This window comes from Trachurus trachurus (assembly GCF_905171665.1).
Source record: "Trachurus trachurus genome assembly, chromosome: 3".
Taxonomy (NCBI): Eukaryota; Metazoa; Chordata; class Actinopteri; order Carangiformes; family Carangidae; genus Trachurus; species Trachurus trachurus.
Window position 1 is genome coordinate 15,061,064 of NC_139893.1, and position 19,020 is coordinate 15,080,083.

The 19,020-nt window shown below is 43.9% G+C and overlaps 1 protein-coding gene across 1 annotated transcript; it reads left to right on the plus strand.

Moving 5' to 3' along the window:
• The first annotated feature begins 457 nt into the window (after positions 1-457).
• On the plus strand, positions 458-18,403 carry urb2 (URB2 ribosome biogenesis homolog). Its single transcript, XM_083996254.1, has 12 exons — positions 458-509; positions 949-1,105; positions 1,631-1,807; positions 2,140-3,281; positions 4,061-4,199; positions 4,370-6,827; positions 8,017-8,177; positions 8,303-8,413; positions 9,886-10,128; positions 13,029-13,125; positions 13,966-14,093; positions 17,800-18,403. Exons 2-12 carry the CDS (start codon positions 980-982, stop codon positions 17,995-17,997), a joined length of 4,980 nt encoding a protein of 1,659 aa, XP_083852380.1. The 5' UTR covers positions 458-509; positions 949-979; the 3' UTR covers positions 17,998-18,403.
• Positions 18,404-19,020: the final 617 nt, after the last annotated feature.

Here is a 19,020-nt window from a genome sequence, read left to right on the forward strand (position 1 = left end):
ACTGCTGTAGCTGCTCTGCTCGACTCGGGAAGTCAATGGCCGATGATCACACAGGGAAACTTTCCCAGACAAAACCAAACGAAGCCAGAGCGGTTTCCCAGCGTGTGAACCGGTGTGAACGAGTTTACAAAACAAAAATGCACCATGAAATGTTTACATAAAATACAGTGTTCTAATCTAATGGTGTTTTTTTATTCAGTATATAAAATCACAATATGGCGCTTGACATATTTTCTAACTTGTTCCATTGATGAAGAGCATTTTAAAGTGTTTTTTTTCTTTTTTTCTTCTTTTTTTGTAATTAATTAAAACCACAAATCTATAATACCCTTTTATATTAAATTTCTAATGCGATGATCTCTGAACAGTTAGGCGAAAGAGAAAAAAAGGAAACTAAACTTGAAACTATCATATTGATCGACTGTCGATTGCTTCCGACTGGCCAGCAGGGTGAAAGTTGAAGGTTCATCCCAATCTGAAAACAGGAGACACGTGTGGACTGGAAAGTTGTAAGTGTTATAAGTAAACACACACACAAATACATAGCTGTTGTTTTGACAAGCAGAGTCGATGGTTTTGGGGGTAGTTTTGTTCAAATGTAGACGAGTTACAGCTCAAGTTTTAGTTTGTTTTTACATTCAGTAACCATGCTACGTGGCTAGGAGTCGTTAGCATTAAGGCATGACAGCCAGTGTTGTCACAGTCTGACAGAGATAAATGAATAGAAAGTCGGTTTTAACACACCGACAGGGACTATTTTCAAATATGGAAAGAATTTATTCTCAGTTTCTCACACACAAGTCTTTTTTAAGCTATTAAATGTGAAACAGTCTCGCGTAGAAAATGTGTGTTGGCTAAAAGCTCAGCAGCCGCAGCAGCACCACCACGAGTTTCCAGATCTACCTACAACACACAGGCTGAATTAAATGATCCTTCCCGTCTCCACAGGCCTGTGCAACCCGTATCTTTAGCTGCAGCGATGTCTGCCATCTACTCAGGCATCCACTTAAAGCTGAGGAGTCCTCAGACATCGTGGGAGGACAAGCTGAAGCTGGCACGGTTTGCCTGGATCTCCTCACAGTGTCTGCTGCCCAACAAGGAACAGGTGACAGCTGAAGTTGTCTCACAAGATGCTGTGTCCTAAAAAAAAATGATACTTGTGTTTTTTAGTGTGTCTGCATTGTAGTTACTATTGTTGTGCCATGTTTAGACCATATACTGTAAAAATAAGGTTTAGACCCATTGTCTAATGGTCATCGTTTACTAGTTGTCTATGCATTATCTGCAGATGTTGTGTGTCACTTTGTCACTACACTTTCCCCCCCTGAATTAAGTGTGTGAAGAATTTTCCTACAGAGTTGACAGACACTGTAATTTTATTCCAGATTTTTTAGGTGTTTGACAGGCTTGGATTTGTATCTCAATCTATGTTAAAGTGTGTCAATTTGTGGCCAATTTTACCTTTTAGAGACGACTTCCAACATTTTGGCTTTGTCACTTCCCAAGTTTTGTTTATAAATTCTGTCATTGTTTCATTCTGGGATGGTTGACAAAAGATCGCTTGTACTGAATAAAGTTTAAAGCAGCATATTGATGATGTCTGCTGTTTCCCCTCCCATCTACGGTATAGGTGTTGCTGGACTGGTGCGCCCACGCTCTGACAGGCTGGTACAACCAGAAGGTGGAGTTTTCCCAGAATGTATTGGAGGGACTGTGGTGTTACCTCGATGACCTGCTCCACAGCCGCAAACTCCACTCGCTTCTGAAGCAGGGCAAGACCGTCAGTCTGAGGCTCAACATGGCACAGGTGCAAAAAATAGAAACACAATACTTCTTCCACCTACTTCAGACTGCAACTAATGGGGGCGTTTTACCCCTAAAATTTGAGGCAGAGCAAGTGAATCTTTCATCTACTTGCGAATGCACAACCAGTAAATTTGCAGTTTAACACTGGTGAAACGTGGAAGGGGCGACTCAAAGAATCTGTTGTAACAGGTGTCAGGCCAATGTGTGTGAGGTTTAATGGATGAAAAGGAATGTAAATATTTGCTGTACTGTGCAAAGTTATTCTGGAGCCCTGTTGTGTCAATTTTTAGACATGAAGGTTTCACTGACACCTTTTTCCTCTTTCTCCGTTAGCTGCTGCTTGACCGCCTCCAGGAGTGCGCACGTGTCGGCTCCAAGTCGCTCCTGTGTGTGTCCACCATACTAAGCGTGTGTCAGGGCATCCTCTCTTCTCCTGTGCTCTCGTCCGTCTTCACCACCAAGTATGAACTCATGGTTGACCTACTGGCCAAGCTCTGCTCTCTGGCCTGTTGTGAGCTACAGCAGCCACTGCCGACAGAGTCCATCGCAGGCCGAGATGAGGTGATGACAGAGCCTCTTCAAAATGAACCCGCTTTGGACACTTTGGACGCTCTCCCAGATGACCCAGAGCTAGATACTAATAATAGCTCTTCCAAGTCGAATGAAAAGCTACATTCATCTAATCTGTTTGAGGTGTTGCTCCAGGTGTTGTCGTGTTATTTGTCAGTGCAGCGGCAACAAGCCAACCCCAACAGAGTCTTCACTATGGTGACTAACCAGCTGATCCAGCCGCTAGTGCTGCTACGACACCTGCTGACTTCTGGGGAACTTGTCCCCTCTCAGACACGTTTGCGTCTCCGCCAGCAGCTGTGCAGAGACATCCGTGTCAAGGTGGACTCCATCCTCCAGTCTGCACTTTTCCCCTCCGAACACCTGACGTCCTACAAGGAGGAGCTCCTTCCGTCTAAAGAGGATTGTGGGAAACGCGGTGCAGGGGGGGCAAAAGGTCCCTTGAAGCCGGTCAGTGCCGTACTTTCCAAAGTGAATTCTCAGGGCTACTGTGAGCCGCCCCTGCTCTACTCTGTGAAGTCCAACACGCTGTCCCTGCTGTTCAAATTCTTTCTGGAAAGCTATGGAAAAGGAAGAGGAGAGAGTGAGGAGGAACACAGGATGCTATGTTTCTACTTTCTGAGCAGATTGGTCCCGGCGTTGGATCTAGGTCTTGATGGAAATTCGCTCTCACCTGCAAAACAAGAACAATCAGTCTCTGTGTCCCCGGAGGAGACGTCTCCCCCCGCCTCCCTCTGTCCCCCAGAGAGCTGGAGCCTGGCCCTGCTGGCTGTGGAGTCGCTGCTCAGCCAGGCGCTGTCAGCTGATATCTATAATGTAGCTGCAGACAGGATAAGACACAGAGAAGTGCAGCTCAACTTTTACCGAAGCCTGGGGCAAATGCTCTTCAACCAGGCCCAGCCAAGGTAACAAAGTGCTGCTCTAAATGTGCTCTTAATCATCTGTCCTCAAAATAATTAAAGGGATAGTTCAACATTTTGGCAAATTGGCCCATTGCCATAATCCCTATAGTCTGAGGAGTAGGTTCGTTACCTTTAATTGTCGGTGCAAGCTATTTTTAGAATGGCGGAGCAGAGCCGCGAGCTGCTCAGAGCTACGCTACGGAGGCTCATGGGATTTCTTGGTTTCCCCAATTCATCAAATACACAATCCAACAACTCCAAAACGCTCTTGTGGACAAGTTGTGACCTGCACATTCACCACGCTATGAGATAATAACATAACATAACGAGACAGAGTTGTTTTTGAGGTAAATTTATGCAAAACAGCTGATGTGCGTTGCCTTCAGGGGCAGTTTTTCAGCAAGGGTCTCTGCATTTCCCTTGAAAACAACTCTGTCTGGTAATGTTCCGTTATTATCTCATAGCGTGGTGAATGTGCAGGTGACAGCTTGTCCACGAGAGTGTTTTGGAGTTGTTGGATTGTGTATTTGATGAGTTTGATGAGGGAAACCAAGAAATCCCATTAGCCTCCGTAGCGTAGCTCTGTGCAGCTCGCGGCTCTGCTCCGCCGTTCTAAAAACAGCTTGCACCGACAATTAAAGGTAACGAACCTACTGCTATGACTATAGGGATTATGGCAATGGGCCAATTTGCCAAAATGTTGAACTATCCCTTTAAAAGCAGGATTTTTTTAAATAAACACCCTCTTGGTTACATAATTTAAAACTCTGTTTGTCTTGCAGCATCCCAGCGTGGTACCGCTGTTTGAAGGCTCTGTTGAGTCTCAACCACCTGATTCTTGAACCAGACCTGGACCAGCTCCTGTCTTCAGCCTGGGTCAACTCTGAATGCATGGAGGCACGAGTGCAACGGGCCAGACAGGTCTGAATTTCATAAATAAATCCTAACACTAACCCCAACCCTTTTTATTTGTTTGTATTTCATGCTAAAATTGTTTTCAATACTAAAGCCCAAGATGAATACAGAAATAAATTGCTAATCTATTAAAAAGAGAGAAGTGTTGACTCAGTAGATGTTTTATTTTTCCACAGCTCCTGGTGTGCAGTCTCCTTCAGACCTACACGAAGCTCCGCCAACTCGCTCGCCTCTTCTCTGAGCTCCTGTCTGTGATCTGTCAGCCGGCCCTGGACGAGCTCCGACCTCCTCTGCTTTCTGAGGGCGTCTCCGCCTCCCTCAGGACTTGTCTTCTGGACACACCCCCGTCCCAGGGCCTAGAGATCTGCTCATTAGCGTTGGAGAGCATAAGGAGATATATCCTTCCTGATCTGGCAAAAGAAGAGCAAGAGGCAGAGGAAATGGAGACCGATGGAGATGATAAAGAAGAGAACGGAGACGTTAAGGTGGATGAAGCGAGACGAGATGCATCTCTGAAGCTCTTCTCTCTCAGTCAGCTCCTTCATGCCGTTTTATTTAGTCTGAAGACTATAGATAACGCATCTCCTGTTCCTTTAGTCAGGCAGAGTCAAGCCCTGATGAAGGAGATGCAGCAGGTGATCAAGGACTTGCTTAGGCTGGTATCAACAGAAAAGATGGCTGCAAAAACTAATGTTAGTTCAGCACAAAAGACACAAAAGAAAGGCAAAAATTTGGGCCACAAAGAGTTAAAGATGGTCTCAGACTCAGGAGAATTGTGGGAACAAAAGACCCAGGAGGCTGCTCTCCTCCTCAGGTACACCTGGTCAGAAGTGGACACACTTTTTAATATCCACTGTAGTAAATACACATCTCTGGATTCAGCCCAAACGGCAGCTGTAAGCGAGACTAAAGACCAAGCTCCTTCTCACGCCGACATGGAGAGCCTTGTATGTGGCGACACTTCCCGCAGCCCCATGAGCTGTTTACTACTCAAACTCCTCACTTTACAGCGAATGAAGAAAGTTTTGTTAGATAGCACCTCACCCCATGAACCGAGCACCGCGGCTCTGCTGAACAGGGCGGCCCAGTTCATTCTGGCTGAATTGAAGCTCGAGGAAACTCTTGATGGAGAGCAGGTGTGGGACGGGCAGATAGGCAGCGTAAATACCAGCTCCTACCTTGTAGCTCACTGCCATCTTGTCACATCCAATCTCCCTTTGATCGCCCCGCACCTCAGCGAAGAAGATGTGGGCTGCATAGGAAACGCTCTTATCAGTTCACTCCTCAGCAGACAGACAGAGGGAGGGAAGGAGTGTCCGCCCGGCTGTCTCTCCGTCGCCCTCATATCTTCACAGCTTCTCCAAAGCCCCATCCTCGCCGAGCTGCCTTCGCTTTTCTCCGCCACGGTTCGTTCCCTCACGCAGAGGATGTACGGTGTTCTCGCGGCAGCGCACGCACCCAAGGTCTGTGCTACACTCTCACAGTTTCAAAAGGGAGGAAATGATGCCAGTCAGGCTCTGTCAAAACCTGTGAACACAGAGACCATAGTTGAGGATATATTGGCATCCTCCAAGACGGGAGATGTGTTTGTATCACTGACTGATACGCAAACAAAGGAACTGGTGGACTTCATCCAAATCTTGACAAAACTGCACCCAGATGGGATGAGCTCAGACGATCTCGCCTCCACGTTCCTCCTCCTCTTCTTCATGCTCACCTCCACCTCCAGTCAGTCAGACACGGCGGCGGTAGATCGCCCCGATGCCGCGTTCCTGGCGAAGGTGCTCAGGGTGCTGACTTGTCTTGTGCAGAGTTCAAACTTCAAAAGCGTTTTGAAGCTCATTCACGGAGGCACGCTGCTGCAGGCGTCTGTGTCGTCTCTCCTCTGGCACAGCAGCGGCGGAAGATTTCAGGCCACGTGCAGCAGCGATTGGTTGGATTTCATCAAAGCAGTGCAGGGCTTCATCAGTTCCTTGGTGGAGTTGATTGTAACGAGAAACAGCAGCGTTCGACTCAACCTGGACCAGTTTGTCTCCTTCCTTACCAGTGAGGAGACAACAAGCAGGCAAAACGTTGCAGCAGCTGCTTCCAGTCAAACAGGAGCTTCCACTTTGCCTGTTCATCTTATGCTGGCGTCGCTTTCCTCCTTCGCCCGTGCGATGACCTCTAACCTGGGGAAGAGCAAACCGCTCGATCAAATCTTGATACAGATGATCACAAGAACGACCGCTGCGCTGGGACCGGCTGTTGAGTCCGTGCTGAGGCCCCAGGCGGTCAGCGAAGCAGCCGTCCAGCCCGCCAGCGTCCTCGGTCAAGCCTTCGTAGTAGAAGTTGTCACGGTCATGCTGCAGTGTGAACTGTCCTCGATGTCCGTGGAGGACCGGAGCGAGGAGGGTGGCGCCACGCTCGCCCTGCACCACATGACCCTGTATCAGGGCTTCAGCCAGCAGATCCTCAGAGAAATAAACTCTGCGCCCCGGCCCATGGACTTCCTGGTTTCCTCTCTCCACTTCCTGTCTACCCTCTACAAGGCAGTGGAGAGGACGAGAGGAGGAGAGGAGGAGAAGAAGAGTGGACAGGAGCTGAATGAGCTGTACATGCAGATACTACAGAATGTGCACAGACTGCTGACAGGTACACAGACATACAGTACGGTGGCATCAAGCAAACGTTTGGGCCCCCCCCGGTCAAAATTTCTGTTATGTGAACAGTAAAGCAAGTTACAGATGACACATTCCCTTTACATTTTAAACAATATACAGCTCTGGAAAAAAATAAGAGACCACTTTCACAAATGTTTCTTAAAAGCATCTCTACATGTATGACAGTCATTCTTTTCTTTTCTTTTTTAAATACCAACACAAACACAACTCATTCTACTTAATGAATCACATCTGATTTTATAGGAAGATTTTATAGGAAGATTATAAAAACCACTGCTGGGATTAATCATTGACATTATCCCACAAAAACTGATTTATAAACTCTTCCTGAGTTACGATATGAGTTGACAATATTTCTTTTTCAATTTCTGTCGGTAGTTGATAGAATAAAACAAAAAAAAAATATTTAATTTTACTCAAACACATACCTATAAATAGTAAAACCAGTGAAACTGATCATTTTGGGAGTGGCCACCCTGCATACCGTACAGTAGTTGCATAGTAGCCCCCCATCCAAACCATCACAGCATGTAAATAGTAAATAGTTTGTCTGATACCTTGGTCAAAGTTATCCAAGAGCTCAAGTCTCCTGTGTTTCCCATTGTTTTGCAGGGTGCTGCTTTCTGTTGTTCAATATAAAATTGTAGAAAATAAAAATAATACACTGATATTGCGGGTTTATAAGAGGGTTTCATGTTTAACTTTATGCCTTTTGGAGATCATTTAATCTTCCACTTGCTTAACTGTTCACATTAACAGAAATTTTCACCAGAGGTGCCCAAACCTTTGCATACCACTGTTGAGTAAACAACAAACATATCAATCACCTGTGCAATCAGCCGGTACTCTCCTCTGCTTATTCAACACACTTAGTTTAGAAATTGATTGCACCTCATTTATTCTGTGCCTGCTGTTTTAGATTGGAAGCCCATGTCTCAAACAAATGCAATTCTGTTTCTCTAAAAGCAGAAACTAATCTATATATTACAATATATAAAAAAACAAGTACCAAGTCATCTCTATGTGAGTGCAGAATGACAACAAAATATATTATAAACATTTTAAGCATTTCACTTATTTCTAGCTATTTTTAATTAACTTGGTTTCTAATTACAGCAATCAGCTTTATACTGAATGCAACACTATTATTTTGTCCACAGCTTCTTGGCTGTCCTCAAATGATCTCACTGAGCTGGAACCAGCTGTGCAGGAGCTGCTGCACCACCTGGTGGAGAAAAGTACAACAGGTCAGTTCAACCTGCTGCTCTTGATGATCAGAGAAGGACTGGACGCTGGCAAGCTGAGGGCCGGAAACTACAGGGTGAGAGAGGACAACATCAGGCCTGGTTACCTGTACATTCTGTGTCTCATTTAAAAAAAGAAAAAATCTGTGTAACATTTTTTTTTTTCAAATGTTTTTGTTCAAATGTTTTCACTCGTCTCCAGGAGGTGCTGTCTGCAGTTACCATCGTTACGCTGCTGTGCCGTTGTCAGCTACCTGCGCCCTGCTCTAAAGCCCTGTGGCTCATTGCTCCACAGATTATATCTGCTATGGTGGTGAGAAAAACAAGCACACACACTCTTAAATATACATTCAAACATAACAATGCCATGTGCATGAACACAAGATGGAGCAGCCTTTAGTGAGCATTGCACACAAACACATGTTACTTATTGACACATGCACACAAGTTCAACTCCACCTTGAAAAAACATTGTGAATCATTATTAAGATAATTTTATCTCTCCTGTAATTTTGTAAGTGGTGTTAAATGAGTCCTATCAGACCATGTCCATGTCGACTTTTGAAACTTCCTGGACTGGGGACAAAACTTAGAGAGAGGAGAATAAAACTAGTGCAGGTTGTGTGCCAGCCTGGCAGGAGGAGCTGCTTTCCAAACAGGATACAATCAGTGTTTTATGAGTGCAGGTGTGTGATGCTGGTTCGGCCAAATGCCCTTTTCACAAAGTAAAATCTTAACAGCAGTGAGCACATCTAGTTTCATTAGAATACACTATGTGCATGTGTAGGCAAATAGAAGATGTATAAATAGATAAAATAACATAACATGAAAATATCAGTATAGGTTGCCCTTTGTCATTAAGATAAAAAGGATATTTTACCGAATGCTCCTCAGGCATCTGTAACAACTATGTTTGAAGCACAGCACGTGTGACAGCTGTCTGAAGTGACTCAGCAGCCAAATGACAATCAGTATGCTGATTTCCACTGGAACGACTGTTCATTGTAATCTCCGTCGAGGCTCCTTTCGGTCAATGTGTTTTTCATCAGGCCACACGGCAATCTGCTAAACCGTCCTGCAAATATGCACAGAGTATTTTAATACGCTAACCATGCTGTCCCTCTAACTCCTCTCCTCCATTACCCACAATTGCTGTGTCCATATGTCATCTGTGTAATCTCGCATTTTTATGTATTTCTTTCACACTCTTCTCTTCAGACAGTGTGGGAGAAGATTTGAAAGCTATAAAATATTAATGTTTTTAAAAGCAGGTATAGATTTATTTTTTGTCAACTTCCGGGTTCTTGATCAGAAAGCCTTTGGTGAAAATGGGGAAAGTAGGGTAGTATCCAAAGAAATTGGAGGTTTTAGTCTATTCACAGAGGATATTGTGATGTGTCGCAGTTGGAAAAGCACAGGTATCAATAATAAAATCAATGAGAGCTGTATTTCATGTGGCTGCTGCGTCAGAGTCCTGGTCCGGGAGTTGTTCATGTGGCTCATTGTCAAACTGTCATAACTCACTGGGACACTTGAATAGATCAGAGCCGTCATTAATGTTATTGGTAACGGCTGTGGAGCTCATTCTGTGACAAGTCAAAATGTCGATGTAAAAAGCACTGCTGGGCGTGTCAAGTTCACATTTAATGGAGTATAAACTACTTCCCTGGCGTGTCTTTGTGTGCATCTGTGCGGGTCTGCAACTACTTGCACTCGCAGTCGTCCAAATGTTGTTGTTTTTTCTCTCTAACTTGCTGTGCGCTATCTCTCTCTCCGTGTGAACAGGGCTTGGTGAGGTCATCGGGTCAGGACGTCTCTCTGGCCCTCCCCTTTACCGTTCCTACGGTGATGTCAATGACGTCACTGCTGCGCCAGGGGGAGGGGCTCATCGGCAACCCTCATCACGTGATCCTGGTGCTCGGAGCGCTGCAGGCGGTGTCCCTCGACCACCTCGCCCCACTCGTCTACCAGTCGGCGTTCCTGGCTGTTCATGAGGCGCTGTTCGCCATCATCCAGTGTCATCCTCAGGTATGAAGAGGCAGGCGGTGAATGAGTGAGGCAGCAAATGATTAGATGAATGAAAAAGTATTTCAACACAGTATAGCACCTTAAGGTATGCCCAAACAATTGTACATTTTTTTGTATCTTCAACAAAAACCCATAAATACAACATAAATCAACAATTTTTGATGTAGCTGCATATAGTGGAAATCAAGTTGTCCTTTCTCAGTGGTGGACAAAATATGACACTGTTGAAAATGCATCAAACCTAGTTCAGCATTTCTGCAATTTCTTGCTTCTTATCGCTGGAATACACACAGATATCATTACATCTGCAATAAGATGTTATCAGCCAGTACATGACTCTGGCTAATTTATCAGTTAAGCTCCAGTAGAGATGTAAGATATCAGATTAGATGAAGATCAGGGTTTGATTTACCCCCTGGAATAGGATTTGGTTTAAGAACAAGATGAAAATATAAAGCACGGAGCACATGAGAGAGATGTAGACGGATAAAATGTAGACATATGCACAGTAATTAACAAGTGTAGCACATAATAAGAAAATGCATACCATGTGAACATGAGTCTATAATTAGTGTAGTAGAGGATCTCACACAGGTCAGAGAGACTTTGCCACAGATTTATGGCATTTACATTATCATGGCGTACACATCATGTGAGAGATGTGCAGGCAGATTTGATTAAATACTTTTTATCTGTGATATAACAACATGTGGTCTGCAGTAGTTTTTAAGAACATGTTCTTTTTTCTTTTTTAATTTTCTTTTTAGATCATTTTAGAGTTTCTTCATTTATTACCTTGGTCTAACAAGGTCTAACCAGTGATATGGAGGCTTTTTCTGCTCTGGGATTTGCCTCAAAGTCCAACACCCCCTTCATGGTGGAGGTTTCTGAGACTGTAGGCAGATTGGGAAGATGACTACAGACACTTCTCAGGGCTGAAGGAAACACCCTGTGTCTGTTTAGATAAAGAATAATTGACTGTTTACAAATAATATTTTACTCTCATAAAGAGGTGTATGTAGGAAATATAGAAATAAAACACAGTTATCTTTGAATGTTCATTTAAAGTAGGAAATTATAATTTTACTTTACTCAGGTGTTGTATAACATGATATTTATTAGTGTTAAGTCTTAACCTCAGGTATTAGTACACTGTACACCTTATTATAGACTACATTTAATGTTATACATTTTACACACACACACACACACATACACAAATCTACTCATGCACACATAAAAGAAAATGCAGTATGTGCCTTAAACTGTGCTGCTGAATCCACACGATGCCCCAGAGGAATGTCGACTTGAACCAGAGGATATTGCAGCTCACCAGTCGCGCTGCAGCTGCACGAAAACCTCATAACATCCACTTTTTCAGCTCTAACTCAAAGTGTTTGTATTTCCCCCCCAAAATGTGACAAAGAAAAGACACAACAAAGATTTTATTTTTATAGTTTGCATAAAAAATGTAAATGTTTTTAAAGGGAATTTACATTCCAACTCTCGCGTGATCTTTTGTTGCACTGGTGTTAATGTGATAATCTTTTAGGTCCTCAAACTCTCAAATGTTGACTGTTTTTTGTGCGACAGTGTGCGACTGAAGCGGGGCAGCTGTATTGAATAAAATGGGGCAAGAGCCAGCTAACCGGTATCAGATGTTTGTGAGGACAAAAGACAGCAGTAAAGGAGACCAGCAGAGAGGGAGGAAGAGGAGGAGGAGGAAGGGGACACAAAGAACGAGAGGAGATTACATTTATAGAGGAAGAGAGGGAAATAAGAAATCGGTGATGAAGAGATGAGAAAAAGAAGCAGGAGATGGAGAACAAAGGAGTAAGATGTGATAGGAATGTGATATGTGAGGAAAGTTTAAGGACAGTGAAGAAGAGGGAGTGAGATGGAGAGAGGAGGTGTGATAGGACAGAGAGGAGGGAGGGAGGAAAGGAAGGAGGGAAAGAGGGAGAGAGGAGGTGGGAGCTGGCATGCAGCAGCGGTTGGCATGGTGCAGGTTTAAGTCGATGGAAACCATTACTGAGCCCCAACCAGAGCTGGTGACATCATCCCCCTCTTTTTTATATTCCTTCTCTATCTTCACCCCTCCCTCTCTCCCTCCACCCGGCATAGGCCTCGAGCAGAGAGAGAGAGAGAGGGAGAGGGGTATGGACTGAAATGCATACGTAGCTCTTTTGGGAATCCAACTTCCACCTCAGTCATTTACTGAACTCAGTTTATGGCTGGAGCAGTGGAAATTATGTAATAGATGCATAGTGCAGGATTGTGTTGTCGCCATTTCCAAAGACTGTTCTCTGTTCAGTGTCTGAAAGTCTAAAAACTTACATTTCCTCTTTACATTTTAAGAGAAAAACACTATTGGACATTACCGCCTGTATAATTCTCTCCGTAAAGTGAAATACTTCACTCCAGGACTCATGCATGTTCTCTGACTGTACTGTCACATTGAGGGGAAACGCTCTGCTTGTCTTGAGTGTCCTCTCTACGCATTCCCCTGTAATTCGACCAGATTCATTTAATTACACAAGTGCTGAGGGTGTAAACTGCTATTTAATGGAACCAGTTGGTTTGGGTTGAGTGGGACTCATGAGGAAATCTGCTGTGTCAGAGCTGTGAATAGGCCGCAGTTCACGGTGCAGCCTCCCCACTTTGCTGAACACAGAGGGTTTCAAACCTGAACAAAGTGCTCTTTATGTCTTTGAGCAGCGCTTAAAGTTTCACTGACAGCGCAGTGTTATGACAATCCAACATGCAAAATGGACCAGTTGTCTCAGATGTTTGAGCCCTATTTACTTACTCATCTACTGTGTGTGTGTGTGTGTGTGTGTGTGTGTGTGTGTGTGTGTGTGTGTGTGTGTGTGTGTGTGTGTGTGTGTGTGTGTGTCCAGGTGATGCTGAACGCAGCTCCGTCCTTTTTAAACGTCTTCTACCGTCTGGTGGCCTCCATCATGCAGGAGGGTCGTCAGAGAGGAGACAGTGACACAGGTAACAGCAACGGGCTCAGAGAGGAAAATGTTTAAGACTTTGTCTTGGTGAATAATTGTAAGAGTTTAAGCCGGCAGTGGAGCAGTTTCATTGGAAAAGTGTGTTATGAAACGCTCAAGGTAGAGAAAGTTAATAAGAGCGTTTATAAAAGGCCTCGCTCCCTGATGGAATAAATCCCATTCGTCTAATATTCCCAGCATGTTCACAGAGTTGTTAATGAATGAATGAATATGATACTCGGCTCTGCCCAGGTGTTGATTGTTCTTTGACGCACTCCTGTCTTTGAACTGTAACAAAGAGTTAGATGGCAGCTTGGTGACAAATTGTATTGAACTGTATTGAATTGTGAGACGTAGATTCATCTTTCTACTCTTTACCTGTTACTGTTACTGACCGGGACCAAGTCTGATATTCACTCTGCAGCAGCAGCAGCTTCCAGAAATAGTGGAAAATGAAGGCGCGGGACTTTGATAGTCTTGACAAATTTTTTACTCTGGACCCACAGTTACGTAAACATCTGTTGTAGAAACCTCTGCCTAATCACCATAGTAACTATTCTTTGCACGTCAACAGGAGTGCTGTGTAAGCACTGCACGTTGTAGAGGTATCTTTAACTTTTGAATTGGAGTTCAGTTGCTGCCATAGTTGAATTCATGTGTAATTTATTATTTAGGCTTAAAAACACATTTAACTCTTACTGAAACTGGGGCCGTAACTTTGCACAGCAGGTAGTGGAAGTGAAGCAGACTCCTGGGCAGCGAGGAGAAGTTTCCATACTTTTCCACAGTAAACTTAGTCGAGGTAAAACTGCTCCTTTCTTCTTCTCTTTTTATGGTCCAGGTTGTGACGTGTATCTCCAGTGCTCCAGACTGGTAGAGAGGATGTACTCTCACATCGCTGCTACAGCTGAGAGCTTCACCACGCTGTCGGCCTTCATCGTGGCTCAGTACGTCACAGAGCTGCAGAAGGTAGTACGCACACACACACACACACACACACACACACACACACACACACACACACACACACACACACACACACACACACACACACACACACACACACACACACACACACACACACACACACACACACTTTGAATGCTCACTGTGTCCTTTTTGCCAGAATTAACATTGGAAAATGCCAGCAAACACACACACACACACACAGACGCACAATTGCATACAGTCATAGTCAGCTCAGTTCCTCATTCAAGCACATCTGCTTTACCCTGTGATTTTTTACAGCTGTGACACTGACACACACACAGACACACACACACGACATGTATGAATGAGGCCGCAGGATCTCAGCTGATCCTTTGATCCAGGCCTGTTTGTCTGGTGGTGCGTGCTGAGCTGGAGAGATTGAGCTGGGCAGAGTGACGGAGGGGGGGGACGGGGAGGGGGACGGACGCTGACGCTCAGAGCAGAGATGTGAAGTATTTCCATTGGCCAGATTGTAAATGTTCACAAATCTCGGTGAACAGGTCCAGGATTACTGTAAGTCAATGTGCTGGAATGAAGCTTTAGGCTGGATGTTCCCTCAGAGCAGTGAGTCACGTCTGGTTGGAGAGCACGGCTCCTCTCTTCTACCAGACTGTATTTAACATGACGCCAGGCTGACTCAGCAGTTTCCAGCGGAGTTACACATCGAGAGAGGGAGACATGAAAGTCCCCGTCCAGACAGACAGGGAGACAGAGGCCGGGGGACGGACAAACAGACAGACTGGCAAGCAGAAATGATGCAAAATAGGTGTTTGGGATTCTTTGAGCTCTGCGTGAGTCGTCTAATAATCCTAGAATTGGATTTATGTTGTGCTCTTAGTCGGGCATTTCAAAGAGATGGACCTTTTTTGCAAGTCAGAGGTAATTTAGCCGCCTCTGTGTCAGAGCTGCTTCTAATGCCTCTCAGCCCAAACTGAACTTTCCAAGCAGCAGCCAGGTGTCATTAGTAGAGCTGCAGTTAGAAAAGCTGGATTATTATGCAGGTTGAGTTCGGGCAGTTGGGCATGTCCTAACATTATTTTTCTTTAATCTTATATAAATAAATTGAACTTAGATGAGTAAATGAGGGCTCTGTGCTTCTGTTACATTGTCAGGCTCATGATGATGGACAACTTAAAGGGCAACTATGCAAGCCCGGTGGCTTTTCCGCTGTTGGGCTAACCCTCCTCCTGGCCATGTGCATTTGTTTTCAACAAAGCCCAATTCATGGAGCGGTGGATGATACATGCGTTACATGTCTATACTTGTGTAGTCTTATCTGTAATAAACAAGAGATTACGGGTAACGGTGCATGTTTGTGCCGCTGCAACGACAGCTGGAACACCGGGTCGGAGGCGCTGATCTTGCATGGTTGGTTTTCGGCCAAGAGGAGCTAGGTGGAAGGCAGAGAGCCTCTATTCGCCCTGTAACAAGTAATTTAACCATCACAGTTACTTTGAAGCTGTTTAATTAAGGAAAAATGTAGCATTGTTAGCGCAAAGATCCTGCATAGTTCCTCTTTAAAAAAAAAGAAATAGGCATTAAAATCAATGCAGCAGGACCAAATTGTTGCTTTTATTACAAACATTCACCTTCCTTGTCAGCATCTGGTGCCGTTATAACCCACATTATCCATATTACCATATTACCCATGGTGCACCTTGATGACTCAAAGATTCTGGTATGTTTTACAAGTATCAGGCGATTGTAGCCTTTAATGGAGATGAGGAGCAGGATATAAAGGTCTAGTAAAACAACCGCTGCTGACCCATTATGTGGAATAATTTATCAGATGTCATGCAGCTCCCTCTTGTTATTTGCAGAGTTGTAAACTTTGAGGTGCAAAATCTACACACTTCACTTTTGAGGTGAACTTCATTTGAATATCATTATTTCATTCAAATCAAATACATATCACAAGTCTAGATGCAGATGGTGAGAAAACCTTCAGTTATAAAACATATAAACCAGCGAGTATATGTTGTTCTATCCAAACGTAACCTAAGTTAGCCGAGTAGATTCGCCTTCAATCCACAGATCAACACTATAGATGAGAAGTGAAGTTGCACGACAGATGGTTTGTTGTACAACCAACATTTAACACGTGCACTTTGTATTTGTCATTTATTACAATGAAAAGACCCCAGGAAGAATAGCTGCTGCGTGGCAAAAGCTAATGGGGATCTAAATAAACAAACAAACTGCCACTTTTGCAAAGCAGCATTCAACGGCTGTTTTGTGTAAGAATAAAAAGCTTTAGTGCAAAGACTGGATGTGAGAGAGAGCAGCGCCTCATCACTCTCCAGAGGCCACAAAGTGCCGGCATGACCTCAGCCACAGACGTGAACCACAGACATGAACATAACTTTGCCTGCGACTCGGCTCCTCCTCTTCTCTTTCACTGAATCCAGACCCAGCCATGAGGACAATCAGTGCACCACTAACTGTAATTACTGTCCACTGCTGCTCCACATGACATTCGCTTGGAAACTGCTCTTTGCAACAAAAAAAAACCCATAATAGGCCTGTTCCCCTCATAATGTGAAGCCTGTAATTAGGTGAGTGAGTTTCTCTATCTAATTATTTAAGAGGTGTGGTGGCCAGCGGAGAGCAGCCATCATCTTGTCCCTCTTTGTCACAGTGTACATCAAAGTGTGACATCAACAGGTGATGGTGTAACGCCTGTCTACCTGTGGGGGCGTAGTGTGACAGGGATGGATAACCAGACACTGTTGAATGTTCTGCACACAATGTTTTCTCACAGTTTGCCTCGGGCTGTAGCGTGTTGTCACGTACATACGGATTTTCACATTAGTTTACTGAGAAAGATGAAAAGATGATCATGTTGAAGTACTTGTGGAGAATGGAGGAACATACAGCGGGGAAAATAAGTATTGAACGCGTCAATAGACTTGCATGGTAAACATGCATAGATGCCATGGCGGTTGAGCGCATTACTCATTGTTTTTTTTTGTTTTTTTTACAACTGTATCTGCTGATTCCAGGTCTGTCTAAAGCTCCCTGTCAGTGGTCCTGGGCTCTTGGACGACTCTTCTTAGTTTTCTTTTACTCTGTCAGAAATCTTGCGAGGAGCACATGGTCGTGGCCAGTTTATGGTGAAATGTTGTTCTTTTTAGTTCCGGATAACGGCTCTAACGGATAAAACGGTGCATTCAGACACGTCTGTAACCGATGCCATCAGTATGTTCTGCAACATAAGTTTCTGAAGGTCTGGGGAGAGCTCTTTGCTTTTCCCCATCATGAGATGCCTCTTGTTGGTGATGAGAAACCTTTTCAAAGGCGTCTATTTGGATAAACCAGCTGATATTACTTTGCACAGAACGTTAGACATAACTTCATTTATAGACATAAACGTTTGGATTTCTTTCTATGTGTGCATTACTTTGGTTGTCTCCAACATCTGGTGAAAATCTCATGTCAATAGCTCTATTAGAAATATATTTTCTGAGAAAAAGGTTGACATGTTCAATACTTATTTTCCCTGCTGTATATGTGTGTGTGAGAGAGAGAGAGAGGAAGTTGGTGACGGGATGTATCGACTAGTAAAACAAAGATTTGACAAACATAATGTGAATTTTCTGATTTCCTTTTGCCATATTTCAGATTCCTGTCTCTTCTCCTGAGCTTGTATTCCTTTTCATAACCTCTCTCTTGTTGACATCTCCAGGTTACTCTGCGGCCGGACATTAAGCAGCATCTGACTGAGGGGATCTATCAGATCCTGGACCTGTGTGTGGAGCAGGATATCAAGTTTCTGACGGCCGGGCTGCAGATGGGAGTCAGAGAGGTGTTCAATGACCTGTATGGCAGCTACACCCACTACCACAAAGCACAGAGGCAAGGGGAGGAAAAGTACACCGTTTGAACTCACAACAACAACGTTCAGTTTAGGTTCCTATGTAATTACATTAGTGCTAAGACAACACCATATATATGTTTGTATGTATATTTCTCATTTTGAATATGCAATAGCATGGTGCCATGGTCTATAACCACTGTAAACACAGTGAAAACACTCTCAAGGGATTTCTCAAGGTTTGAACCACAGATGTAAAGGAATGAAGACCAAGACTGTGCTGCCTGATGTAACTGATTTATATTTTCTGTCTGCAAAATGGTAGAAACATACCATTTACAAACATGCAGAATGCATTGGTTACACCATAAACGTGACGGCAGCACCAGTGGCTGTGAATATGGAAACTGGTCATTAAGACGTTTCTTCTTGCCACAAATGACATAAAATGTTGTGTTTGTATTACTGTATGAGTCAAAGGAACTAGTTTCAATGAGGTATGGTTTGCATTTTCCTGAGTTGTGGAAGAAAATGTGGGTTTGTATCAGGTATGTGTCAGAATCATTTAACATAAAATTGAATACAAAGCTGCCTCAAGCTCGTTTATTACGTCATTTGTGCACAATGTTGTTTGTGTCTTCGCATGTTTTACCTTTAATGGAGGACAGTACAGGACCAGACAGGAAATCAGATTAGATTAGTAAACTTTATTGATCCCCTTATTGATCTGAAATAGGAGTTAATAGAGAGGGGAACATAAGATATACAGATTCAACCCAGGTGTGTTGTAGGGATGTAATTTACACTGTCAGACCCACACTATGTTTTTGGTTTAAGTATTTCTGGTATAGAGTCAAATACCTTGTCCCTTCAATGAATCCATTGTATATGACAGAATGACTTTTTACTTTCTGAAGCTGTTGCGGTTTTTATAATTACAACCCTCAGTTAATCACACTGATCTGAGTGCAAGCTGAAACATTTCTGTGAGCGTATCTGTGGGTAAGTTACCGCAACATGGCAGAAAACGTCTGCTCACTGCTCTCACCCTGCCAAACTCAGTAACTTTCCTGATTTACTGCACATGTTGGT